The 26271-nt window shown below is 47.5% G+C and overlaps 1 protein-coding gene across 1 annotated transcript in view; it reads right to left on the bottom strand.

Moving 5' to 3' along the window:
* Positions 1–26271, bottom strand: part of LOC138492350 (aldehyde dehydrogenase family 3 member B1-like) — a 980501-nt gene that overhangs the window by 505207 nt on the left and 449023 nt on the right. Inside the window, exon 5 of the mRNA XM_069619416.1 lies at positions 19146–19231. Within this exon, the coding sequence (XP_069475517.1) occupies positions 19146–19231 (86 nt within the window). The remainder of the gene's footprint in view (positions 1–19145; positions 19232–26271) is intronic.

Consider the following 26271-nt stretch of genomic DNA (forward strand, 5'->3'; position numbering starts at 1 on the left):
GGATGAGGGAAGGATACGACCCACACTGTTGGAAGGGTCCCACTGAAAAGGGGGATTATGTACACATGTGGTGGAAATGTCCGGTGGTACAGACGTACTAGGGCGAGGTCCTGTCCTGGATAAAGAGGGCCCTATCCCCAAGGCTCATTTTCTCTGGGGTTGAGGTGGAGGGGAACTACAGTCCATATGTTGCAGGTTATGTTGGTGGCGGCTAGGTGCAGCCTGGCCCGGAGATGGAAAAGTCTACGAATGCCAGGGGAGAAATAGTGGACCATCAAAGTCAGAGCAATTTACGATATGGAGTAGCTAACTCATCTCATAGATGAATCCAGGTCCAACATTGAAGGAACTTGGCTCCCCTTTTTTTTTTTTAAATACGGGCAGTCTGTTTGAGGGGCTTGGGAAATTACTACAGGAGGGACCTGGTAGCACAATTGTTGGGGGTGAGGGGATACTGTATTCAAAAGGACAGGTTACCTGTAGTGAACAATGAAATGCGGAGGTAGATACGCCCAATGCTCTAGCATACACAATAGAATTACCCTGAACGGGGAGTTAAGGGATTTAAAATGTGTCCGATTTTTGATGCAGTAACTAATGAACGAACCATGGCTATGAGGTGTGGCGGGAGGGGAGAAATGTTATGGGAACAAAGCGATAATCTTCCTGGGGATCTGGTGTAGCGGGAGATGGCCGCCATATGCACCTTGATGGAGGCGTGCGCCAGACAGACCTTTGCCAAGGATAACAAGTATGTAAGGATCTGTGGAGCCATGCCCCTCAGAGGCGAGATTTTCTGCAACCCGCATTAAATAGCAAAACGCTTTCACTTATGGCCACAACACTTCAAGGTCAACGACGCCCTGGCCTTGGCGAGGACCTCCCTGCAGTCTGCTGGAAACTCATATCCTCCAAGCTCTGAGGCTGCATGAGCCAAATCCTCAGGTTCAGCGATCCTGGGACGTGATGAAGGATCATTCCTCCTTCTCTGGTGAGAAGATCTGGAACCACCGGCAACTTGACTGGAGGCGACGCTGACAAGCAAAGAAGGTCTGAATACCAAATCTGCCTCAGTCACACCTGAGCGATGAGTATCATCTTGCATTGACACAGAGTGTTGATGACTTGTAACAGACGAGGGAACGGGGGAACATGTACAGAAACAGACCTTCCCGCGGGGAGAACGCATCCCCCCAGGCTCCTCAGCTGGTGGAATCTGCTAGCAAACTTCTGGCATTGGAGTTTGCTGCCGTCGCAAACAGATCGATATGGTGTCTGCCCCACTTGATGAAGAAGTTCACCTGATCCTGACGAAGCTTACACCCATGGCAGGAGCGCAGTTCCCTGCTGAGGGAGTCTGCAATGGTGTTCTTGACTTCTGCTAGGTGAAGAGGGAAGAGGAACATCCCCTGCCCGACGGCCCAGTGCCACAAGACCTGTGCTTCCTTTGAGAGCCCAGGGGAACGAGTGCCCCGTTGCTTCCTGATAACATGCTGGTGGTGGTGGTGGTGGTGGTGTTGTTGTCTGAGGATCCTCACCACCTTGCCTTTCAGAGACATAGGAACAACTTGAGAATCCTGAACACTGCTCATAGATCCAAGATTTTATGTAGATCTCTCTCCTCCAGCAGCCACAGGTCAATGGCATTCAGACGTCCGGTGTGCGCTCCCCAGCTTTCCAGGGAGGCGTCCGAGGTTACCGTCTCCTGGTATGGGGGGTTTTGAAATCTCGTGCCCTGGGCGATGTTGGAGCGGATGCCCCACCTCACTATCACCTGTCGGAACTCTTCGGTGAGAGGGATATTGTCCATGAATCTTCCAGACACCTTTATCCTACGGGAGTCCATGACTTTCTGTAGGGGTTGCATCTGCAACCTGCAGAGATGGACAAGGTAGTTGCCGGACGACATGCCCAGAAACGACTTGACGGCCCACACCTGTCATGATTCCTACCCCTCATGTTCCCAGCCCTCCAAGATGTCAGGCTGGAGCCAGGCCACGATCACCTACATGGCCATCAAGGGCCTCTCCATCCCTCCAAAGACCCACTTGGAGTCAGACTTGGGGCTTGTGGCACCAGACTCACTCACTTCCATGGGAGAACATTGGGGATTGGACTTGTAGTGCATTGATGGGGACAAGATGGATGCCCCCACATATTTCGGTTCCCAGAACTGCATGTGCAGTCTAGTCTTTTGGGTGTGGTTCAGCCCAGAGACACCTGGGATACCCAGAGACTATTTAAGCCACACCCAGGCTGAGAAACATGCTTTGCGTTTTCTGCACCTGCAGCGTGACACTCACCATGTTCGGATCGGTCTCCAGTAGGCCTGCACCTTTCTTCTGCACTGCAAGAACAAGAACAGCCTTACCTGGCAGCACTTCTGCCCATCATTCATCGCTCCTTCTGTTCTGCGGGCATCTTCGCCGGTGTCATTCCCATCCCGGCATGCCGCTTCCTAAGGAAAAGGGAAAGGAACAGAAAAAAGGCATTAGTAAGCATTCTGCATATCTTTGCTTATTTTTAAAGACTGTACGAGCTTCAAACGCTTACCTGAATCCCAGCTGCTCTGGGGGAACTCTGTCTCCGGAACTTCTTATCCATCTGCAAGAGGGAAAAGACACTCCAGATTAGAGTGGAAACATCTAGAGGCGCTGCATACCGCACTTACTCACCGCATTTGTAACCGGCTTCCACGCTGAAAACGCTGCGGCACCTAAAAGACACAGAAAAATAACTCAGTTCAATAAAAATACGAAAGGGGTGCATCGCGCTCCCACTCACCTTCAGCGCTACTCATCTCAGCAGCACGCCGCCATCCCCGGACGCCGGCCATCATCTAAGGAGGGAAAGGAACAAAGTTAGAGAACTGTTCAAAAGACTCATTATACTTACCTGTCGGACTTTTGCCAGTGAAGTAACTAGGCAGCAACGAGCCCGCATCAATCAACGCGCCTCTGCGCTGAAAGCAGGATGGAGAGCACACTATCCAAGAAAACAAGGCGAGCTGTGGATCAAAGGGAAGGGTTGGACCCCGGGGAAGAAGGGGTTCAAGCACACAGACAATAGGGAGTTAAACTCTACCAATCCTGTGTTTCAGGCCCATTCTCCAGTCGAGTAGCCTCCAGGGAAGGGTTCGAGGTCGTAAGAGGTCAGAACAGGCTGAGTGACGTCCCCGTGGATACCAGGTGAGCGTTGTTAGGGAGAATTCTCTGTTTAGGCTGAATTTCCTAACCTAGTGAGTCCCCCAGCAGCTTTGCTGGATTTTTTGGGGTTTATTTTTTTCTCCTGCCAAGAGTGAGACTCTTTTACCCTCACTCTTGGACATGATTTGAGTGTTTTTCTTTGAATCTACATGTGTTTAATGGGCTATGGGGTCTTTTACTCCATGGGGTCTCATGTGTTTTTGATGTGGGTTACACAGCACCCTCCGTGCCGTAACCCAGGGGTGTCGTAGCGACCCCCTAACAGACTCTATACCCTGGGACTGACTACTGTCTCCCAGAGCATGTAAAGTCACCATTGGCTTTACTAGTCCCAAATTATGAACAGAAACCAGTACAAACCATCATATTGTGGACGTACTGGTCGGGGCAATTCGATTGCCCCGGGGTCTGTTGTTCGAGGGGGCACGTCTCCATCCCCCCTGATCTAGTTTTGGCTGGTGGAGTGGATACTACTTTTTATATTCGACCGCAAATATATCTCTATGGGATTTTCCCATTGTTCGAGGCTACCAACTTTAATTATTTAATTCTTATAGCCTCGAACATACTGCTGGTTTATTTATTTAATATTAATTCACCGGTTGGTATTTTTTGCCAGAACTCAATTCTTAAATGGCGTTTGTGTTCTCTTCTGTGACTCCAACCCAAGTCGGGCCCTTTGTTCCACTTTTTGGCGGGCTTCTCCACAGAAGCCCTCCAAAGTGGTGCCACTATGTCTGGGGTACTTAGGAGGGGTGGAGGGGAATTTAGGCATCCTGGACTGAATTGCCTAGGCAACTCAAGTCGCACTCCGTCCTGATTGGCCCAAGTGGTGAGCCGGCCGGCTCACCACTTAGCATGTTTGAGTGACAGCTAGGCTGAGTGAATGGGGGTTTGCTGCATAAAAGCAGGGCTTTGGGGACTGGAACTTCAGAAGTCGCCACAGGACCCAAGAATCCGACGAGGGAGAAGCTGAGCCGACCTGCCATGACACCACCACCGGTGGAGCCCTGCTGGACTGCCTCACCACTTTTCCCAACGACAGAGGAGATCTCCCGCCGGAGAGTCTTCTTCCTTTGACTGGTGGGGATAACCAGTTTCACCATCTTTTCGCTTTCCCGACGTATCTCGTGGCCGCCTTGCCCGTGCCAAGCACCCCGGCAACCGAGATACCACGTTTTGCCACGACCGCGCGACAAAGGTACCACCTTTAACCGGAAAACTCTGCGGCTGGTTTCTTCCCTGGTAGTGCAATGACCTTCCTCTTTCCTCCAAGTCGAGATCTTCTCTTCCCCTGGACGACGACGCAACTTGCACCCACTACCAGGAACAACTGCCACCGCTGGAGGATCCTTCCCATTTAAGGTACCGTGTCACGCCTGGCTTCCCTTGCAACCGACTGTACGGGCTAGATTTAGCCCCCGGCTTTCGAACCTGGGTTAGCCTGGGACACCCTGGCTAAACTTTTCTAAGCCTCTCTAAACTCTTTTCTGACACCTCTGCAAGACTTTCTAAGCCTAGTGTAATTGTGTGATCTTGGGCGCATTTGTGCTCAGCTCTCTCTAAGAGTGAGCCCCGCCTTTGGACTTTGGCTCACCAGTGACTTTTTGCTCTCTGCCTTGCTAACAGTGTTCTGGAATGGTGGTGTACCTCTTCATATTCTGTCTTTTTCCCTCCCCTTTTTCACAAACTTATTAGAGTGCAATCTAGTTAAGCGCTCACCTCTGTATGAAAATAAGTGGTGTTTTACTGTGATTTTCTAATAGGGAAAAAGGGGTGTATATATCACAATAGTAACTATGTTTAGAATATTTTACAAAAAGTGCTGGAGTGGTTCAACTGTGTGTTTTTAAATAAATATATACTTTGATACCAAAGCTCTGGTCAGTGTTTGTTTGTATTAATGTATCTGAGTGCCTATTGAGTATACTTTGCATACTGCCTAACTCTTCTTGAGGGAAGTCTGACTGCTCAGCCACAGCTACCAGGTAAATCTGGGTGGTACAGACTGCTACCAAGGGGTTTACTGCCAACACCTGTAGTCTTAAATCTTTTGCAGTGGTCCCTAAGGGAACTGCACAGGTTTCTGCCTAACAAGCGTTACAGAATGCAAAGCCTCACAGCAAAATCCACCTGGGCATCATGGAAACGTCAGAAACCGACCAGTTAGCCCACATGTTGGGGCAGCTACGTTCCGAAGTACATGCAGCCAGGCAGGAGACCAACACCCTGAGGAGAGCGCTGATTGTAGCCAAAGAACGCACTGATGATTTAAGCCGGCAACTTCTCCAGTCACAAGCAGGGCATGCACCATTGCCGGGAAGCATACCCTTGATGCCAGCACCATCAGCCAATCCCATTCAGATAGCCCTTCCTGGGGCAGTTCCCTTGGCCCCGCCCGAACGATTTACGGGGGATCCCAAGAGGTTTGCAACGTTCATGAAACAGTGCCGCCTGCACTTCCTTTGTAGGCCAGGAGCCTTTCCGAATGACCAATCACGGGTTGCTTTTGTGCTATCCTACCTGAGTGGTAGCGCCACGGACTGGTCTGTACCCTTTGTGGCCCAAGACGATCCTTTGCTGCACGACTTCAGGGGCTTTCAGCAGGAGATGGAAAAGCTGTTCGCCCGTCGTACTCATGGGCAGGCATTAGACAACGAACTTCTGTCCCTACGCCAAGGGAATCAAGACCTATTAACATACATAGCCACGTTCAATAGACTCGTAGTTGAAGCAGAATGGCCAGTGGAGAAGAGAACCACGTTATTTCATCAGGGGTTGCGGGGGGAGCTCAAGGATGTTCTCGCACAAGTAGTGAACCCCCCGAAAGACTGCTCAGAATTCATTGACCTTGTTGTTCAACTGGATCATAGGTTGCAGGACCGAAGAGCAGACCGAACCAGACCAGACCCTCGCCCTATGTATGTGCGTTCAAAGGACAATACTGCCCCAACGGAAGGTTCAGAAGAACCAATGCAAATCGGGGGGTCAGATCCCCCTTGACTAAAGCGGAAAGGGATAAAAGGAGACAGCAGCAGTTATGTCTGTACTGTGGAAGGTCAGGTCATTTCCTTAAAGAGTGCCCTGTGACGCCACCGAGGAGGGCGGTAGGGGCTACGGACAAGGAAGATACCATCAAGGAATCGGAAAACTCCCCAGCCCGGCAAGTGTAGGGGTCCACTTGTCGAGCGAAGAAAGTGAACTACACACCTCCCATTTTGCACCATCTGTGGTCTTGATCAATCACCAACAACCATCTCGGATGCACGCAGTAAGAGCGTACATAGACAGTGGAGCCGTTCGGAATTACATTGACCAGGATCTTGCAGTAAAGATGGGGCTTCCGTTATGCCCTAAATCAACCACTGACACTGTTACCACTGTCGACTGCACGGAAATAGCTTCTGGTCCAGTATCCCAATGCACTGCAGCTTTAACCCTTCTGTGCCAGGATGGACAGCAGGAATCTATTGTTTTCGACCTCATTAAGGCACCACAGTTCCGGTTGATTTTGGGAATGCCATGGTTGGTAGCTCACAATCCTCGAATCGATTGGCGAGCAAAAGAATTGGCCTTTCCCCAGACTTGCGCCCACACATGTTATCGCCAAGAGAAACAACCAATAGAGACCAGAACCTCCACACTTGCGACTGTGGCAATCGGCACCCTACCAAGTGAATACCAGGACTTTCAAGAGGTCTTCCAGAAAGAACAGGCTAATACCCTGCCACCGCATAGACCATACGATTGCCAAATCAACCTGATACCCGGCGCACAAATCCCTTGTGGGCGAATTTACGCACTCACGGAACCAGAAAACCAGCACCTGAAGGCCCATCTTGACCAATACCTGGCCAACGAGTTCATCCGTCCCTCAAAGTCTCCAGCAGCCAGTCCTCTATTCTTCGTACCGAAAAAGGAGGGGGACTTGAGAATGTGCATCGACTATCGTGCACTGAACCAGATTACTGTAAAAAAACGCGACCCCCTGCCAATGATCCCTGAATTACTTGATCAAGTCAAAGATGCCCAAATCTACACAAAACTAGACCTGAGAGAGGCATATCACCTTGTTTGCATAAAACAGGGGGACAAATGGAAAACAGCTTTTCACACCAAATAAGGCTTGTACGAATATCAAGTAATGCCCTTTGGCCTTTGCAACGCACCTGCTGCATTTCAATACTTTATGAACGATGTCCTGCTGGAATTGATTGATGTCTGTGCTCTAGTGTAAATCGACGATATCCTAGTATATTCTGCATCAAAGCAGGACCACATTAAACACGTCTGATCCGTATTGGAGAAACTCTGTGAACACCAGCTCTACGCCAAGCTCGAAAAGTGCTCATTCCACATCTCCGAGGTGGAATTCCTGGGCTTTATTCTCAGCCCGAATGGAATCTGAATGGATGTACACAAGGTAGATGCTAGCCTGAACTGGCCATTCCCAAATTCATTCAAGGGGGTTCAAAGTATGCTGGGTTTTGCAAACTTCTACCGTCGGTTCATCCCAGGATTTTCGCAAATCGTGCATCCCATCACATCATTACTAAGGAAAAGCAACAAAAATTTCCAGTGGACAACAGAAGCCGAGGAGGCTTTCCAGGAACTCAAAGCAAGATTCACATCTGCCCCAATCTTACGCCACCCTCGCCCTGATCTCCCATACCTGGTGGAAACGGACGCCTCAAGCATGGCTATGGGAGCCATCCTCTCACAAAAGGACCCCGAAACGGGCCAGTTACACCCTGTTGCCTTCTGGTCGCGTAAATTCACATCCACTTAACTCAATTACGCTATCACAGACAAAGAACGCCTGGCCATTAAGTCAGCCTTTAAGGCATGGTGGCACTACCTCTTGGACGCCAGACACACAATCACCGTAATAACTGACCGCCGGAACCTCCAGTACCTAAAAACCGCAAAGTCCCAATCCTCACGACAACTACGTTGGGCTCTTTTTTTTGCTGAATATGACTACGTGATTACATTTCGACCAGGGATGAAAAACGGGAAGGCCGAGGCCCTTTCCCGTATGGGGGTGGAAGAGCAAGGGTCTCAGACCCCTGACCCAATAGTAATCATCCCAAGTGACAAGCTCCTAGGAATCACAGCAACCATAACTCAGAAAGAATTACATGAAGAAATCCAAAACCTGATGATTCCGGAGCAATTACAAGCGTGGAGTGCACAAGGAGAACATTACATGATAAAAGATCAGTTGCCCTACATCAGGAATCGTTTATTCTTACCAAACCAAGAACTAGGAGAACAAGTCATGTCCGGTTATCATGATTCCTTGATCGAGGGCCACCCCGGAATCGCTAAAACCCTAGCCAAGGTAAAACGAAATTATTGGTGGCCCACGTGGCGTAAAGACATTATCCAATTCATCCTATCTTGTGGAGTGTGTGCTCAAAACAAGTCATCCAAGCAGGAACCGGCTGGGCTATTACGACCATTGGAAATCCCACCAGCACCCTGGCACACGTTGTCCCTCGATTTTATTACTGACTTACCACCCAGTCAAGGGTTTAACACTATTCTTGTGGTCGTGGACCTATTTTCAAAAATGGCACATTTCATTCCTCTTAAGGGGCTCCCGAATGCTTCCACTCTGGCAAAGGTATTTTTTGAAGGAATCGTACGGCTCCATGGGTTTCCTTCAGTTTTGGTCTCAGACCGAGGTACTCACTTTGTAACTAACTTCTGGAGAAAATGCTGCTCTATGGCCCAGATCGACATCCGGCAATCCGCCGGTCACCATCACCAAATGGATGGTCAAACTGAGGGGACAAATCAGACGCTCGAGCAGTATCTGTGTTGCATGTTACACCAACCTGAAGGAAGCTGGTTCGACCTATTATGGATAGCTGAATATGCTTATAATAATGCCCTACACACAAGCACTGGGCAGACACCCTTTTATACCATGTATGACAGGCACCCACGTACTTCTGAGTTGGACGTTCCTACAACCCTGGAAATGCCAGCAGTCAAAACCTTGCACACAACCATTTCTCAAACCTTTAAAAGGGCAGCTGAACACCTACTTCAAGCTAAGAATCGCCAAAAGAAGTTTGCTGATCAACACCGAGCAAAGGCCCCCCAACTACCAAGTAGGAGACAAAGTCTGGCTGGCGTCTAAACACGTGTCCATTAAAGGAACCCGAACTTTCCGTCCAAGATACCTGGGTCCATTCACCGTCACCTCTGTGATAAATCCTGTGGCGGTCAGACTAGCTTTGCCGTCAAACATGCAGATTCATCCTGTGTTCCACGTGTTTCTCCTTAAACCTGTTCAACCTGGGACCCAGGTAGCAATGCCACCGCAGCCAGTAGTAGTCGCCGGGGAGCCAGAATTCGAAGTCAAGGACATCCTAGATTCAAAGTATGTCAGATCCAAATTATACTACTTAGTAGACTGGAAGGGGTATGGTCCACAAGACAGGACATGGGAGCCTTGTGAGTACATCCATGCACCTCGCTTGCTTAGACGATTTCATCAAAACCATCCAACCAAACCAGGACCAGACAGAAGAGCCACCTTGAGAGAGGCCTTAGGGAGGGAGGGGGGGGGGGGGGGGGGGGAGTGCCGTCATGATTCCTGCCCCTCATGTCCCCAGCCATCCAAGATGTCAGGCTGGAGCCAGGCCACGATCACCTACATGGCCTTCAAGGGCCACTCCATCCCTCCAAAGACCCACTTGGAGTCAGACTTGGCGCTTGTGGCACCAGACTCACTCACTCCCATAGGATGTAGTGCATTGATGGGGACAAGATGGATGCCCCCACATATTTCGGTACCCAGAACTGCATGTGCAGTCTAGTCTTTTGCGTGTGGTTCAGCCCAGAGACACCTGGGATACCCAGAGACTATTTAAGCCACGCCGAGGCCGAGAAACATGCTTTGTGTTTTCTGCACCAGCAGTGTGACACTCAGTGTTCGGATCGGTCTCCAGTAGGCCTGAATCTTTCTTCTGCGCTCAGCTCCTGCAAGAACAAGAACACTGTTAGGAACTGCCTTACCTTGCAGCGCTTCTGCCCATCATTCATCGCTCCTTCTGTTCTGTGGGCATCTTCGCCGGTGTCGTTCCCATCCCAGCATGCCGCTTCCTAAGGAAAAGGCAAAGGAACAGAAAAAAGGCATTAGTAAGCATTCTGCATATCTTCGCTTATCTTTAAAGACTGTACGAACTTCAAACGCTTACCTGAATCCCAGCCGCTCTGGGGAACTCTGTCTCCGGAACTTCTCATCCATCTGCAAGAAGGAAAAGACACTCCAGGTTAGCGTGGAAACATCTAGAGGCGCCGCATACCGCGCTTACTCACAGCATTTGTTCTTCATAACCGGCATCCATGCTGAAAACGTTGCGGCACCTAAAAGACACAGAAAAAGAACTCAGTTCAATAAAAATACGAAAGGGGTGCATCGCGCTCTCACTCACCTTCAGCGCTACTCATCTCAGCAGCATCGCCGCCATCCCCGGACGCCGGCCATCATCTAAGGAAGGAAAGGAACAAAGTTAGAGAACTGTTCAAAAGACTCATTATACTTACCTGTCGGACTTTTGCCAGTGAAGTAACTAGGCAGCAACGAGCCCGCATCAATCAACGCGCCCCTGCGCTGAAAGCAGGAAGGAGAGCACACTATCCAAGAAAACAAGGTGAGCTGTGGATCAAAGGGAAGGTTTGAACCCCGGGGAAGAAGGAGTTCAAGCACACAGAGACAATGGGGAGTTAAACTCTACCAATCCTGTGTTTCAAGCCCAGTCTCCAGTCGAGTAGCCTCCAGGGAAGGGTTTGAGGTTGTAAGAGGTCAGAACAGGCTGAGTGACGTCCCCGTGGATACCAGGTGAGCGTTACAACACCATGGTCGTCTTAGTCGACAATAGCCGTTGCACCTTTCCTTGAATGGCTGCTAGCCTCACCTCAGAGGGCGACGCCAGGCAAGACACTGTATGGAGTTTGGCACCCAGGAACGTGTTCTGCGATGTCGTTAACAGGACGTTGAATAGTTGACGGAGAACCCCAGATCAGTCAATAGTCAGGCGGTCGTCTCAGTGTGTTCGGCCAGCTCTCACAAGCAGGCACGTATCAGCCAGTTTTCCAGATACGGGTACATGTGTATGCCATGTAGATGTGCCACCACTGCTGCCAGACATTTCAGGAACACTCTTGGGCCCGACATCAAGCCGAATAGTAGGACCTTGAACTGGTAGAGCTGGCCCTGCACCACGAAACGTAGACATTTCTGATGTTTCTTGTGAATGAGGACGTGGAAATAGGCGTCCTCCAGGTCTAACGACATGAAAAAGTCCTTTTTCCAGTTGGCCGAGCTCATGCTGCAACATGGCCATCCTGAATTTCTGGGACTTTAGGTATTTGTTCAGATGTCGTAGGTCCAGGATGGGTCTCCAGCCCTCTATCTTTTTTCTGACTAGAAAGTATCTGGAATAGACTCCAGAGCCATTGGGGAACTAGCTCTATCGCCCCTTTCCGTAACATGCCTCGTACCTGTTCCAGAAGCTGAGAGATGTGCTGCTTCTGAAGGGGAACCGGAGGAATCCGCGGACACCTGTGTTGGAACTCCTAAGTGTGTCCTTGGGTGAGAGCATCCAGCACCCATCTGTCAGTGATCTTTCTCCACTCACTGACTAATTGCATCAGCCAGCTTCCCACAGGGGCGCACGAGTGGGTGCCAGACGTCCTCGCTGGTTCAGGCTTGCTTGGGCGCCGGCATGCTGCCTTGCGCGCAACGCTGTCCTCCACTACCGGAGGCCTGGGGGCAGCCTCTGTAGGCTTTCTGCGTTGAAGATCGGGAAGGCTGTCTGTACAACATGGAGAACCATTTTGAAAACCTGCTCCATTTTCCCCTGGAGGAGCGAAAAGACTAGCGATGCTGCTTGAGAGTGCTGAGGAAACAGCCAGTCTTTGTATCCGTCTTGATGGCCTGGAGGGACTCATCGACAGCCTTTCCAAACAGATTCTCCCCGTCTAAGAGCATTTCCAGCACCTTCGCTTGGACCGCATGATGGAAATGAGTGCCTTTCATCTCTGTCGCCAAAGGCATTTGCCGGAACCCTGTGTCAGCAACGTCCACCTCCCCTTCCTGCAAGAGAGCAAGGGCTTCCATCTTCTTATCATCGGGAAGAAACTCCATGATCGGTCCCAGCTTATACCACAATTAACTGTTGTACCTGGCCAGGATCGCCAGCGCGTTGGATGCCTTGATTGTGACCGCCGCGGTGTAAATCACCTGCCCCATGGCATCCATCCCTTTCCCCTCCCTGTCCGGAGGGACCGAAGACGAGGCTGCATTAGCCGACCATTTCCTTGTGGCCATTGACACCACGGAGTCCGGCGATGGTTGCGACATCAGGCACTTGGTGTTACGCTCACCTGACTCCCACGGAGGCGCTGGCCTGGTTTGCGCTGCTGTGACCTCTTCTAAGGTGATGCGCAGGGTTCGGAAGACGGACTGGACCGGGCCCCCAAATCTGGCTTGTCTGGCTCCCAGAAGTATCCTTCTTAGGGTCTGGAAGGACGAGCTCTCCATCCTGCTTCTGATGCAGGGGCGCGTTGGTGTCCAGTTACTTCACTGGATTTTCGGATTGGTGAGAACCAAACTTGCTTGGCTTCCAGGTAAGTTTTTTTTTTATAAGAGGTTCCCCTTGTGTCCATGCATTAATGTACTAATGCTAGTGTCTTTTTCCCCATAGGGGCCGGGGTGCGGAATGCCGGGGAACAGGCACTGACCCGAGATGAGAGGTGAAATCCTTGTAGAAATCAGGTAAGTCTTTAATGAGCGGTTTTTGGTAATATCTTTTCATTCGCTCATTAACGCTGATGTCTCTTTTCCCCCCTTATGGGCCGGGGTCCGGAAATGCCAGGATGCGGCGCGGACCCGAAATGAAGAGGGAATTAATCAACAGGTAAGTCTTAACATGGAGATTTAGCTTTCCTTATTCCCTTCTCTCTCTCACCTTTTGTTCTGGTCTTTTTCTCCCTAGGCGCTGGGGCGTGACTGTGAATCCGGATGATCGCTGCTGAACATGGAGGCGCCCTGTAAAGGTGAGTGGAATGCGGCGCTGCAGCGATCAACGCGATGAGCTTTTAAAGTAAAGTCTTCCTTTTCAGGATTGTTGGCGAGATGTCTCCGGGATGCAGATTTAGCAGGTAAGGACTTTTCCTTCTTCTGTTCTCTTCTTCTCTTCCTTTGCAGGTGATCCAGGATGCTGGCAAGCGTGGCAGAAGTCAGGATGCAGGAGCAGACACGGTGAGCGTCCAGCTGCTAGATGCAGAAAAACGCGAAGCACATGTGGCTGTTCGGGTGGGGTTTAAATAGCCTTGGAAGAAGTTCCAGGTATGTATCCTTCCTCCAATCAGGTATGTATCCTTCCCCGACCACGCCCGGATGGTAAATTAGTCCCACAGGTAAAGTAGTTCCTTTCAGGCCTCAAGGAGGCCGGGATCCTGCAGCATGGTCTGCATCAGGTAAGGGGGTTGCTGGGTCCTTCCTTGGGGGACTGGATGTCCGCTTTCGGGGACGCCGGGCTTGAACCGGCTCCCCGGGAGTGGGCATCATGACACTTGGGTGCGGAGTCCCGCACCCTATATTTCTTCTCCAGCCTATCCCACTTGGCTGGAGCTGTGTAAGAGTTCTTTATGAGGGCCAGTCCCTCTTCTTCGTAGGAGGCTGGTCGGGGACCTGGGGGACCACAGGCACTGGCGCCGTAGGCATTCTCATCCGGATCTCTGACACCAAGGTGTGTAGAGTCGATAGAATATCCAAGGAAATGTCCCTTGGCTGAGAAGGCAGAACAGGAAAACTAGGCCCTGCGTCCTCATGGACTGTATGCAAGGACTTCTGATCTTCATTGTCCGTGGACGAAACCTCCATGGTTTGGCTGATGACCTGGGAGGACTTTGTAGGGGCCTCCTCGCCCCCCCCTTGTTTTTTCCTCCCGAGGTCTTTGAACGAGGACCTGGGGCGGTTTCACCTCTTCCGGCGTGCCTGCAGACTTTGCCAAAGTCCCTGCAGTGATGTTGCGCCGAGGGGACAAGGACACTTTATGCGCCATGGGAGCTACCCTCATAGGATCAGCACCCGTAGCTGTCGACTGAGTCGCCAATGAAGTTTGCCTGTGCCAGTTGAGCCTGCTTGGGCTGCACTGCCTTCTCTGCCCGCGGCTTCTCTGATTTGTCCCATAGCTTGGCCGGGGTAGATTACTGCCTCTTTGGAGAGGAGCTTGATGGTAGGCTGGCAACGGAGGCAGAAGGCGATGCTGATTGCGTCCTGTTCACTTGGGACCCGCTTCAGCGGCAAACCCGGTGGACTCAGACTTGCAGATCTTGGCCTCATCTTGGGCCCCACAGATGAGGTGCCCTCAAAGGACTTGGAAGACCGCTCCTCGTACTGACCCGTCCTGGTCGAGGCATGACCCTGCTCAGAGCCCGGGTCAGAGGCCTTGTCAGCGTTAAGCCATGCCGCCAGCCTACTATGCCTGTCCGTCATTTTCTTAGAGAAACCGAGGCATATCTCACACTCTACTTCCTTATGGTCCAGGTGCAGAAAGTGGAGGCATTATAGGTGCTGGTCTTCTACAATCACATTCCGTAGCCCGCATTTTTTTCAGGGCCTGAAGAGGGACCTTTCCTCCTCCTGCCCCCCTCATGGTGGGGGGGCGTGAAGTAGGCCCAAGATGGTCTTCTAGAATCTTCGATGGATCTTCGTCCTTGAGGGGCGTGGAACTTCACTGATGACGTGTTCCTGCTCGCTGTCGGCTGATTAAGAAAAGAACACACGCTCCTCGAAACAAAAATTAAACTTTTTCCGTCGAAACACAAAAAAAGTACAATTAGCTCAGAGAGCAACTCGAGGACTTCCAACACTGAAGCGTGCAGTAAAAATCTGAAGATGGCTGCCAGAGGCGGGGCTTAGGGAAAGAACTGTCATTGGATGGGGGCAGTATGATCCAGAGGACAGTGATTGGTTTAGAGGAGAAATACAGTTTTTAAGTCCAATCCATGTGGGAGGCAATTTTTTCTGATTTTGATGTATATCCTCCCCAGCCTTTGGTATGATCAGACCACTACCTACTGCTGTTCTCCCCTTCTCTTCCAAGGTCTAAACAAAGACGGATAGTCCTACTTAAGTCTTGCCAACATTGATCCAGGGTTTCCTTCGAGTCTATTTCAGACTTGATTACAGCCTTCACCTATGGTGGAATAGCAAATGAAACGAAAAATCCCTGTAATGCTCTGACTGATGCCATACAGGTGACAGCAGATACCCAGGCGGCCTCCCCTCCACACACTCAGCTGGATGTGCTGAGCCATCTGCTCCTTGGTCTTCGCCTGCACTTAGGCTTTTGAAACAACAATGCCAGCAGGCTGAAAGGAGGTGGCACAGCTATCTCGATCATTCTGCAAAATTATCTTACTTAGGAGGCTTGCACCATATAGCACACTGCAATAAAAAAAGCCAAATCTTGTCATTTTGCAAAGCGCATTCTTACAGCCTCTTGGTCCACTATAGAACTGTTTTCAGTTGGTAAGGAGCCGACTACTCCAACACAGGCCCCTCTAAAGATCTTGCGAACTCAGGCACCGCGTGACCGCATTGCCTCCTTTTTTAGGGATACAATCTGTAACATTCGGGTACTTATAAATATAGGAAGGCTGGTCCCGGCAGAACCCCGTTTTAATTTTTGCCACCAATCTAGTGCCGTTCAGTTCAGTACAGTGACAGACAGTATGGTCTCCTCTGAAATGCTGAAACTTCAGTCCGCTTCTCCCACTGATCCCATTCCCCTCCGTACTCTCCAAGCGGCTTTGAATAACTCGATTTCTCAGTTTACTGCTGCACTACTTTTTCTACAGGGCATATTCCTGAGCCCCTTACAAAAAAAAAAAAACAAACACCTTGATCCTGCAATAGTAGAAAATTATCTAATTACTTCCGGATCTAATGAAACTGATGGAATCTATTGTGATCCCTCAACTCTCTGCCTTTTTGGAATCTAATCATCTTCTCCATCCTTTTCAGTCCGGATTCCGCCCCGGCATGGGTACTGCTCTTAGGGAGGACATTGCTTTGCTTCAGGACCGCAGAGATGTGGGAGCTTTGATTCTCCTCGATCTCTCACTGCATTTGACACTGTTGATCACCAGTTTCTGCTTCAAGGTTTCTAGGAGGCAGGAATTTCAGGCATTCTGCTGAAATGGCTTTCTTCCTTTTTGTCTGAACGGGTTAACATAGTCTCTCTCTTCCACCTTTCACTTCCATGCCCATTGTTCCGAACTGTGGAGTCCCCCAGGGTTCCGCTCCGTCTCCACTCTTGTTTAATTTGTATATGCAGGCTCTGGCCAATCTGATCACCAGCTATGGAGTACATTTCTACTCTTACGCGGCCGATACTCAGATCCTCTTTCGCCTTACTGTGCCATCATCTGATCCCCCTAACAAACTGAAAATCTGCCTGGCTGCGATCGGGGACTGGATGGCCAATAACTGACTCAAACTTATTAGAGACAAAACGGTGGTCCTCCTGGTTGGCTCAAATATTGTGCAACAGCCCTGAACTTGTGAGTGTTGGCCTTCCTCCCTGGGTCCACGTCCGGAGCCTAGTCTAATAGTGAAGAGCCTAGGGATCAAGCTAATGACTATGGGCTCTAGAGAAGCCCAGATCTCTGCAGTTTGCTAACTAGGCTATACAAAACTGAAAGTATTGAACAATGTTTCAGCATTTCTACTGGTCGCGTCTAGGTCCAAAATTGTGACTGCATCTATCATGAGTTCCCTGGATTATTGCAATGCCATTTATCTAGGCCAACCAGAGGCTCTATTGCAATGCCTTCAAACTCTCCAGAACACAGCAGTGTGCCTTCCTCTGGGAGTCCCTAGACTGAAAGATTCTCAGGACCTACTTTTTATCAACTACACTGGCTTCCCATTAGGAGCAGAGTAAAGTTCAAGTTTCACCGTCTTGTGCACCATACTACTCGCGAGGTCACGACAGAATTCTTGCGGTCTAAACTTGTGCCCTATATTCCTAGCAGACTCGGCTAATCAGCCGTTGCTTTGTGTTCCCAGATTTCGCTGTGAAAGCGCGTGGGATCCTGCACTGTGCTTGCCCCTACGCTCTTCAATGCCTTGCCACCTGATCTTCAAATTCTCTTTCTGAATATCTCCTCTTCTGAAAAGCTTTAAAAACTTACTTATTTTAGTCCTCGTCTTGTAGCAGCCTTTTTATTTCTTACTTTTTTAGCGCCTCGATGCCTCGCTGCGCTCTATAAATCTCTACAATACAATAAGTGAAAGTGAAACAGTTTTTTTCTTTTAACGAGGATTCCCAGCCTGACGGGGAATATTCATGAACATGTGAATCCATGCCAGACCCCATGCTGGAGAAGTATATTTCCAGTGCCCTGATCGCACAACTCCCATATCACCTCACCATAACTCTTCAGTAAGAACTTGGGGAATGGGGACTTTTATAAATAAGGTTTATGCCCTCCTCATAAACCTCTTATAACTCATTGTATTAGGAATTCTGTACTGAAACCCCAACCAGACAGTCTATCATTACAAAAAAAGTCTAAACCGTTTCCTGTGTGCCTCACCTATGCCTACCTACATGAGCTAGGTCCACTCCTGGGAGTTCTCATGTCTTGACCTACATAATGTCCAGTTTCCCGTCATTGTATGAATGATTGTCCCCTCCACAGGAGGGGACAATCTGAGAAAATATTAAATTGGACTCTTCTTTGTCAGGGACTCAGTTTACATCACTGCTCAACTGAATTGTGTCTGCACCCTAGAAAATCCTCACTCTCCTCACTGAAAGCCCCAGCTTCCCCGTCCTATAAATAGTTCTCACAGTGATTGACTCAGTCATCTGTCAGTTTTATTGTCACTAGAAAATAGCAACTTGCTTACTGTCGCTAGGAAATTGCAGTCTCTAAGGAAACAATATGCTGATACCTACTTCCAACCAATGAACAGCCAGCATGACATACCAAGGACTACTGAGCTGAGAGGTTAACCCATTAGGCTCCAGGCAGCCTATTCATCCATTTCCTGGCAAGTAATAAAGTATACAGTATTCGGAGAACACCAAGTAACATGGGGATTACAATCAAACAAGAGGACTTTTCCCCATCACTACAATTGCCGAATGCTGGTCTGAGTTTGCTAATGCTCATGGTGTGTGTTACTGTGTCCAAGGTGGCTTAGACACCCCTAGCAATATGTTATTCACTGGATTGGCAATGGCAGTGACAATGTGATCACTAGGCAACACATAGAATACAAATACCCACAGAGTACTTCTAGTAGTAGTACATCTGCAGGTCTGAAATTGAATCAGGACCTTAGGCCCTTCCCGATGGCAAGCTGTGGAGCTCTTATGAGCTCAGGAGATCTGAAACGCATGTAACCATTATGTGGCAGCTGGCGATGTAAACAGTGGCTGGTGTGGTTTGCAGTATTTAATAGTGTAATTATACAAGACATGCACTCATCCTGGACTACAATTAAATATTGAATGTTCTCTATTATAAGTTACTTTGTTCCTTTAAGTGTGCCTTATAACTGGTTATTATGAATGGTATGCATGTGAGATGGACTGTAGATGGTTTGGTCATGTGCAATATACTGGAATTGATAGCACATACAAAATAGGATCGGTTTTGTTTTGCACAATAAAACAATGTAGTCACAGTATGTAAATGTATGTGATATGCATCCTTTTATGTCTCATCGAGGCAATGAAATTAATGTTTTCAATTAATCTATGATTCAAAGCAGCCTATGCATATTTAAACATTCCAAAACACTGCACCTTACTGTTCTAAATTATCCGAGAAACATTTCTTATGTAAAGTGAAATATAAAAATGTTCGACTAATCGTGTTGCAGTAAATACTTACATTATCTAAGCACTTTGAAAGTAGAGTATTCAAGAGTTCAGCAGCACTTGAACTTACTTCAGAAGGTTTCAGTATAACACAGTTGCCTTAAAAACAAGAAAGAGCAAATCGGGCATTGCAATAGCTACAAATATGTAAAAATGCAGTTTAGAATTAACAGAACCAACACAACTAATATTTTGAAGCATCATAAACTATGAAGTTATTTGGCTATTCAAAAAGAAGTATTTATAAAAGCAAACCCATATTACTGATAGCCCACTTGCAATTGACAGACCATCCCCTACAGAGGACTGATGAGATCTACAGAAGATAATTTAGATATTTATAAATGCAATAAGTATTATTTAACATTTCTTACATGGCCCGTAGTAGCTGCAGTTAAGATCACAAGATTATACATCATGATGAGAAAAAGGACATTTAGATGAAGATAATTTTAGAGATAGTCATTAAGATGTGATTTAAAAATCCAACAATTGCACTGAAGAACCTTTACAATAAATTGATTTAGAGCTGCTACACCAGGCAAGAAGAAAGGAAAGCAGGGATCGTTTACATTTGTAATTCCTCTTGACATGCCTACCCAAATACTCAAGCTGGAGCCAATGAGCTATTGTGCTGTATGTGTTACGAACCGTTCACAACGGTGGTCTTTTCTGCGCCGGTGGCGCTTTATGCCGTCTGTTCACGCCGTTTCTCCCAAGATGGCGTTGCGGGATCGAATGCAAGGTCTAGATCCCTTTCCATCCATTGAGGAAACTCTGCCCGGTGCTTTGATCACGTTACTTAAACCGCCGGAATGGAAGACTCAGCGCGTTGCTACTGTTGTCGGTGGTCACGCTCCGTAAGTCTTCGCTTAGGGGAATTTCTGGTATTCGTATCCAAATTGGTTCTAAGCTTCCACCTCCTTACCTTATTGAAAACTGTCTATCTATCCACCTCTTTCTCTCATAGACTGGTCGCTGCCCATCACCATCACTATTAGGTTCAAGAGCTCGTTACTGTGGAAGTCGCCTTCAGACCTGCTTACAGTCCGTAGGTTACATCGCCTCTCCATTGAATTTGCATTTCTATACACAAGAATCCCCACGCAACACTTACCTCTTAATGTTACTCTCTCGTGCCTATTCATTGGGAATTCCCGAACTACATCTCCCATCATTCATCACGGGAAAACATCCTTAAAATCCATTTTCGTAGACTGGGTAGGTGGAATAAAACCCCCTTAGATTTTTCCTACAACCTGTCCTCTCTTTGTACATCAATGACCCCGTTTTTCTTCCTCTCCCAAAGTCACCTCCAGTCCCGAACCTCTCAACAATCCCACTTCCGAGAAACGTCATCGCCATCAGCGAACTGCAGGATAGCTTCCTGGAGAGACCCACTCGCTGATTTGTTTCCACATCGAGGCTGCGGCAGAAGTCTTGTCAAGCTCCGTTTAATTCAGCGCTCTCAAGCCACCCAGGGTTTTTCCCCTTAAAGGGTTTCCCTGAAGCATCCTCCATTTGCCGAGTCGGAGGCGACTGGAGGGTGTAACAGGTGAATTCTTACTAGCCAAATCTCTCTACTGAAGACAAGATAGGAAATCTCCAGTTCTCATGTGGTGAAGAGAGCCATTGAGTTACCACAGTTACAATTAGCACGAAAGTTAACAGTATGTTGAAGAGAGATCAGGCAAGAATAGAATGACTGATGGGCAGCAATAGAGAGCCTATTAAAGATGGAGGCCTTATCTTCTTAGAATCTATCAATCAACAATGGGTTTATACTGATATGTATGCAGTTTTTCAAAAGGAACCGTTGGTGCCCTTATGTTGAAGAACTGCAGTTAAAAGGAATGAAAATAACAAATCACCTAGTAATCTTCAAGTAGAAACCAATATATTTTGCCACAGGAAGATAATTAACCGAAAGTGCCCAGTGCTTTTGTAAACTGTTATAGCTCCTTCGCCCAGAATAAACTATGTTACAGCGTACAGTAAATCACAGGGTCTCCAACAGTCTGCCAAGCAGAAGGCACTGGGACATATCACCTCTGGCATCTCACCATTACTCCAATATCCAAAGCAACTCATCCACTGCATTAGCAGTGTTGGTGGGCCATGAAAGATAACACAATGAGCGCTAGGCATGTCCCATGACTGGTCAGCTGGGAGAAGAAGCACTGTATAAAAGGTAACTTAACTAACATAATCACATTGGTCCTTTAAGAGACTCTCCTCCACTGGTAGCAGCATAACCAGAAAATACTGCAGTGGAAGTAAGACGTCCTGGTGCTTTTTGGTTCACTAAATTAACCTTTACAGTCCTTCTCTACATGGTGTACCCAACAGACAGCACAGGTGCAAACTATCTGAAATGTGAATGAAAGGTCTCTTCAGACAGTAAAAGTGGCAGTACAAACCTTTGTCAGCCCAGAGTTCCCATAGTACCTGGCTTTTTGAGGTGTGGCTTATCAGAATCAGGAGAAAGACCAGGTAGTGTTATCTCTGAATTATTTTATTCAGAAACGTTAAAAGGCCTAACCTTTCCCTAAGCCTCTAAGCCCCACTCCGAACAAAGAAACAAGATAAAAACGGTGCTCATCCGGATGGGTCACATAAATTAAGTCCTTGCTCCAGAATCCTATTCTAACCTACTGTCTTTCCCTAAATCTAAAAAAGGATCACACAATTAGGAACATTGCCCAATGAAAGGCATGGTTGATGGCTTGTGACCCCCCACCCCTTTGGTCTCCTTACCATAGGTTCATGCAATGCTGGAATGCCGTCCTGGGACTCCCACTAGTTATCTCTCTCTCTTCACTCTGTTTCCCCATCAAATTTATGAGTCTCTCAGTCCTTCTCCCTTAAGGGAGACTTTCATCTTACTTGCATGTTTCTGATTTCTCCCAATCGGAAGTCATCTCAGTCTCTTCCTCCCCCCTCTAGGGCTTCTCTGCTCTCTCCCCACTCTGGGGCTTCCCTATTCTTTCACCGCTCCAGTGTTTCTCTCCTTGCTGCCTCCACCACGTGCCTGCTTCAGAATAGTGTTGCTCCCTGGAAGGGGCCTTTAGTCTGCCGTGTACTTCCCTCGCCATGGAGGCACTTACACAATTAACTGGACTCTGCGTCGGCTGGCGTGGACTCTCCTCTCCTGCTTGCACGGTACAAGGCTTTGTAGGTGGCTTTTCCTCCAGGCTTCAACCCGGCCTTCAGGAGATTCTCGGTTCTTGTGGCCGCACAAAACTGTTACTCTTCCACAGGGCCTAGTTGCACTAGTCTAGTGCACGCTACCAGCCGGGACGCACTCTCTAACTGGCTACACCCCCCCCGTCCCCCACCAGTCTTTGCTGCCAATTGGCTCTTCAAATGAAGCTCCCCAGGAGGCTAGTCTTTTTTGTCCCTTTGTTTTTTTCCAGGAGCACAGAGTAAAGTTTGGGTCCACCATTGTAAAAAGGGTCATAGGCTTCCCATAGACCTTTACTACTACATACCCCATGAAATTGTTAGCGTCTGTGGAGAAGGAGCAAGGGATGGTGAATAAAGTCCATCTCTGGGGTTTTCCTGTCCACCAAGTGGGGGGGGATCTGCTCCAGAAGGATATCACTTACCATGCAAGCATAGCGGGCTCACCTCCCTAGTTCCAAAGGGGTGGCTCCCGTTGGGAAGAGGTGATGAACTCCTTGGATTCGTCATTGAGGCTATAAATTAAAGCGCCTACTGAGCTGGCCCACGTTAAGACTGCTGCTAATACTTTCAGTACCTGGTCCTTTTATCCTCTACAGTGCACAGCATTCTTCACCAATGCCACCATGCTGGTATGGGGTTGCGTCACTGCCACTAGATTTCCTATAACCTGCTACTTTTGTGCTCAGCTGTGCCCTCCCAAAGATTCAAGTTACAAAACACTTCATGAGGACTTCTAAATTATAGAAAGGGCATTCCGTTTGCCCAGATCAACCCTGTCTTAACATACCTATAAATGGTCCTCCATTAAGGGTGCTCTATTCAACGTTCGCACATTTGAGTCATATTGTGGTGTTATTATGGAACAAAGTCTGAAGACCATTGGCTAGAAATTCAAGCAAACTGAGGTTGAACAGGATCTTATGGGGGGGAAAAACTTGATAGACTAGGTTGAACAAAGGAAAAGCAGTGGAATGTGATACCTAAAGACCAGGAGCTGGAACAAACTGCTGGGAATCCCAGCATACAGAAAATTCGAGCAGAAAAGTAAGGAGTGACAGTTTTAAATGTCATGGCCCGGCTGAGATGCTCTCTGATTTTTACAAACCTTCCTCTCTCCCGTATTAAACATGCCATGAGTTGTGTTCCTTGATCATCATGCCAAAGATGGATACCTGATCATCATGTCAAAGAGTGATAACCAACAGCTCCAAGGTTCACCATGAAAAAATGAGTTGAAGCCCAAGTAGACTAATTGCTTTCCTAAGAGCACAAACAACAGATAGCAGTACTAGTGGCAGATAAATCTAAAGAAAACCCGGAATGGACAAAGGTGGTACATCTCCAGATGTATAGAGAGTGGCCCATTTCTCCCAGACTAAGGGCATACAACAGGGCAGTACTTTGTACCTACTGCCCTATATAATTTTAAGATGTTGCAATTCCCTCAAGACAAAATAGAATCCTTCCCCCTCATTAGTGCATATTTTATAAACCAACTGTACGTTTAGATTGGTAGCCAGAGTTAAATACTTTGCCAGCTCCATTGCAGCTGCCATAGATGCAAACGATTATTAATTGGCACAAGCAGAAATTATTTTGAAAAAGACAATAGGTTGGGATTAGTAAATACAAAGTCACCCAAATGTCCTAAGGAATTATTTTTAATCTTTTGAAAAATATTTACAGCCTTGTCGCGAAAGGAAAGCTCCCCACGGTGCTGTAGCAATTTTCTCTTTCATTTTATAAAAGGACCTGCCCAAGCCCTATTAGAACAAGAAACTATATCATCTGTAAGCAAACATTGCATTAAAATAAAAAAAATAAAGTCTGCAAACCTGCAGAGGCCTCCCTTCACCCTTAGCACCACAGTTATAGTAAACGTTGTTTTCAAGGAGTCGCCTGTAATCTTTTAGAAATGGTCATATGTTCCTTTGGGTGGCTGGGATGGTTAAGATTGTATTACAAACAAAAAACGTCAATGTATTGTACCGGCTGGGAGGGCAGGATTGTGCAGGGTTCTGAGTTTTCTTTTTTCATGTTTTTCAAAGACCAGTCTGGTCCCCGTTAGAAAGAAACATTTTTTAGTAACATGGTTTATTTTACGTGTCAGCATATAGGCAAACACGTCAACTGCAATGGCATCCCCTGCAGAACTCTAAATATGTTCTAAACATATAAAGAAGCTTTGAGAATCTGCAGTGAATCCCTTGTACTCTCATGGTAATAAACTGTCCAAGCTAAACAAAAAAAGTGAATACTGAAGAGCTCTGTAGAAAAAGGCTGTTGCTGTTTTTTGCCTTTTAATGAGCCAACTAACGGACTTGGGAGGATTTTAACAGATACAAAATGCCCATTGTTTTAGCACGTGCTCCTGCACAGTCCCTAAATATTCTTTCTTACAAGTAAAACCATTGTTTTTAGGCTGAAGGATTTACGAGAAGATGGGGGAGGGGGGAACTTGGATAACACATTATGGCAATGCATTCAGGCGATTTGCCATTCAAAGGCATGTTCTGCATAACACAACAGAATCAGGTTGACACCTCATATGTTCCTTCCCCTAGCTGTGGGGGAGCGCCGGAAATCTACTTAGCTAGACCAAAAAAGGATTTGATTTCATGGCCTGATTGGCCAAGTGTTCCTGCCAGGGCAATGATCATCAGGGTGAGGGTCAGCTTCCCTCTTGCACATTTTTGAAATTGGTGGATGCACTGTCCCAGAAACATCCTTGACATAGCAAAAGACCTAGAATTGCTCTTAATAATTTTACATTAGGAAAGAACAAACACTGTATACAATTCCAAGATTTTGAAAACCATACATCGTTCACCATCAAGCAAACCTGCTTGCGTTATCAAACTGAGTAGGAGAGAGACAGCTCACTAAGCTTGATGGAACTACAGTCAGACTGTCCATATTGGTTGTGTGTGCTTGCATCTCAATTGGCCGTGTAAACCAGTTAACTCTTGATGAAACATAATGTGTTCCGCTTTTCTTCTGCACACCAGCAGACCCTGGACTTTATTTTGACACATCAAACAGGCCAAAATAGTTAATTGAAAATGAAAAGTAATATATATTGGAAAATGCAGAGGCTAGTGTGGCTTCATCAGGCCATGTGTGGGTCAGTAGTCCTTGTATATGGAAAACTATGCTTGTGATACGTCATATCAATGGGTTCTAGTGATCACTGAACGTTCAAGGAAACAGTCTTAATTTTGAAGGAGTGAATCTGTGTCTTATTGTGTTACTGTGTCCAAGGTGGCTTAGACAAAATCCCTTAATCAAAAAAGGAAAATTTGTGCCCAACATACAGCCACCCAATTCTAAATTGTTCGAAAGATGAATCCAACATACAAGTTGAAGCAGGCTGGGAAAAATTCCTTGGAAACGTGTTGCTTAATGTAAAACAGTCTTGACTAATGCATTTAAAACTCACAGGACAGTTCCACATACTATATTCCATCCTTTCATTGTTGATAGATTAATCTTACACTTGCAGGCTTCCATTTTGGGCTTGTGGGAAAATAATTGTTTTTCATGTCATGGAAGAAAGGACTCATTGTTTCATATTTTGTTCAAACCTTTTGGAAGGAGTTGGGACATGTGTGGTCTGCGGTTTACATACTCCTCTGCATCAAAAGTGATTAACGATCATACCACTGTTAGTCATAAGTGGGAGGAAACTGGCACTTGACCAGATTGCATGGCGACTCCCAGCTATGACCAAACACTGGAAGGACAGCTCTAAACTGAGCCATGGACCTGGTTGAACGAAGTGAGCCAAGGATACATTGTATAGGCACATTCTTATATACCCTAGCAAATCAATCCCAATTTGAACCTCTATGGTTTGCATTGGAAAACAATATGGATAGGTTTGGGAGAACAAACCTCTTACATGTCATCATTAAAGGAATGCCGAAGTAGTCAAGTCGTCACGAATGCTCTTC

This window comes from Ambystoma mexicanum, chromosome 10 (assembly GCF_040938575.1).
Source record: "Ambystoma mexicanum isolate Mex_15411 chromosome 10, UKY_AmexF1_1, whole genome shotgun sequence".
NCBI classification, from domain to species: Eukaryota; Metazoa; Chordata; class Amphibia; order Caudata; family Ambystomatidae; genus Ambystoma; species Ambystoma mexicanum.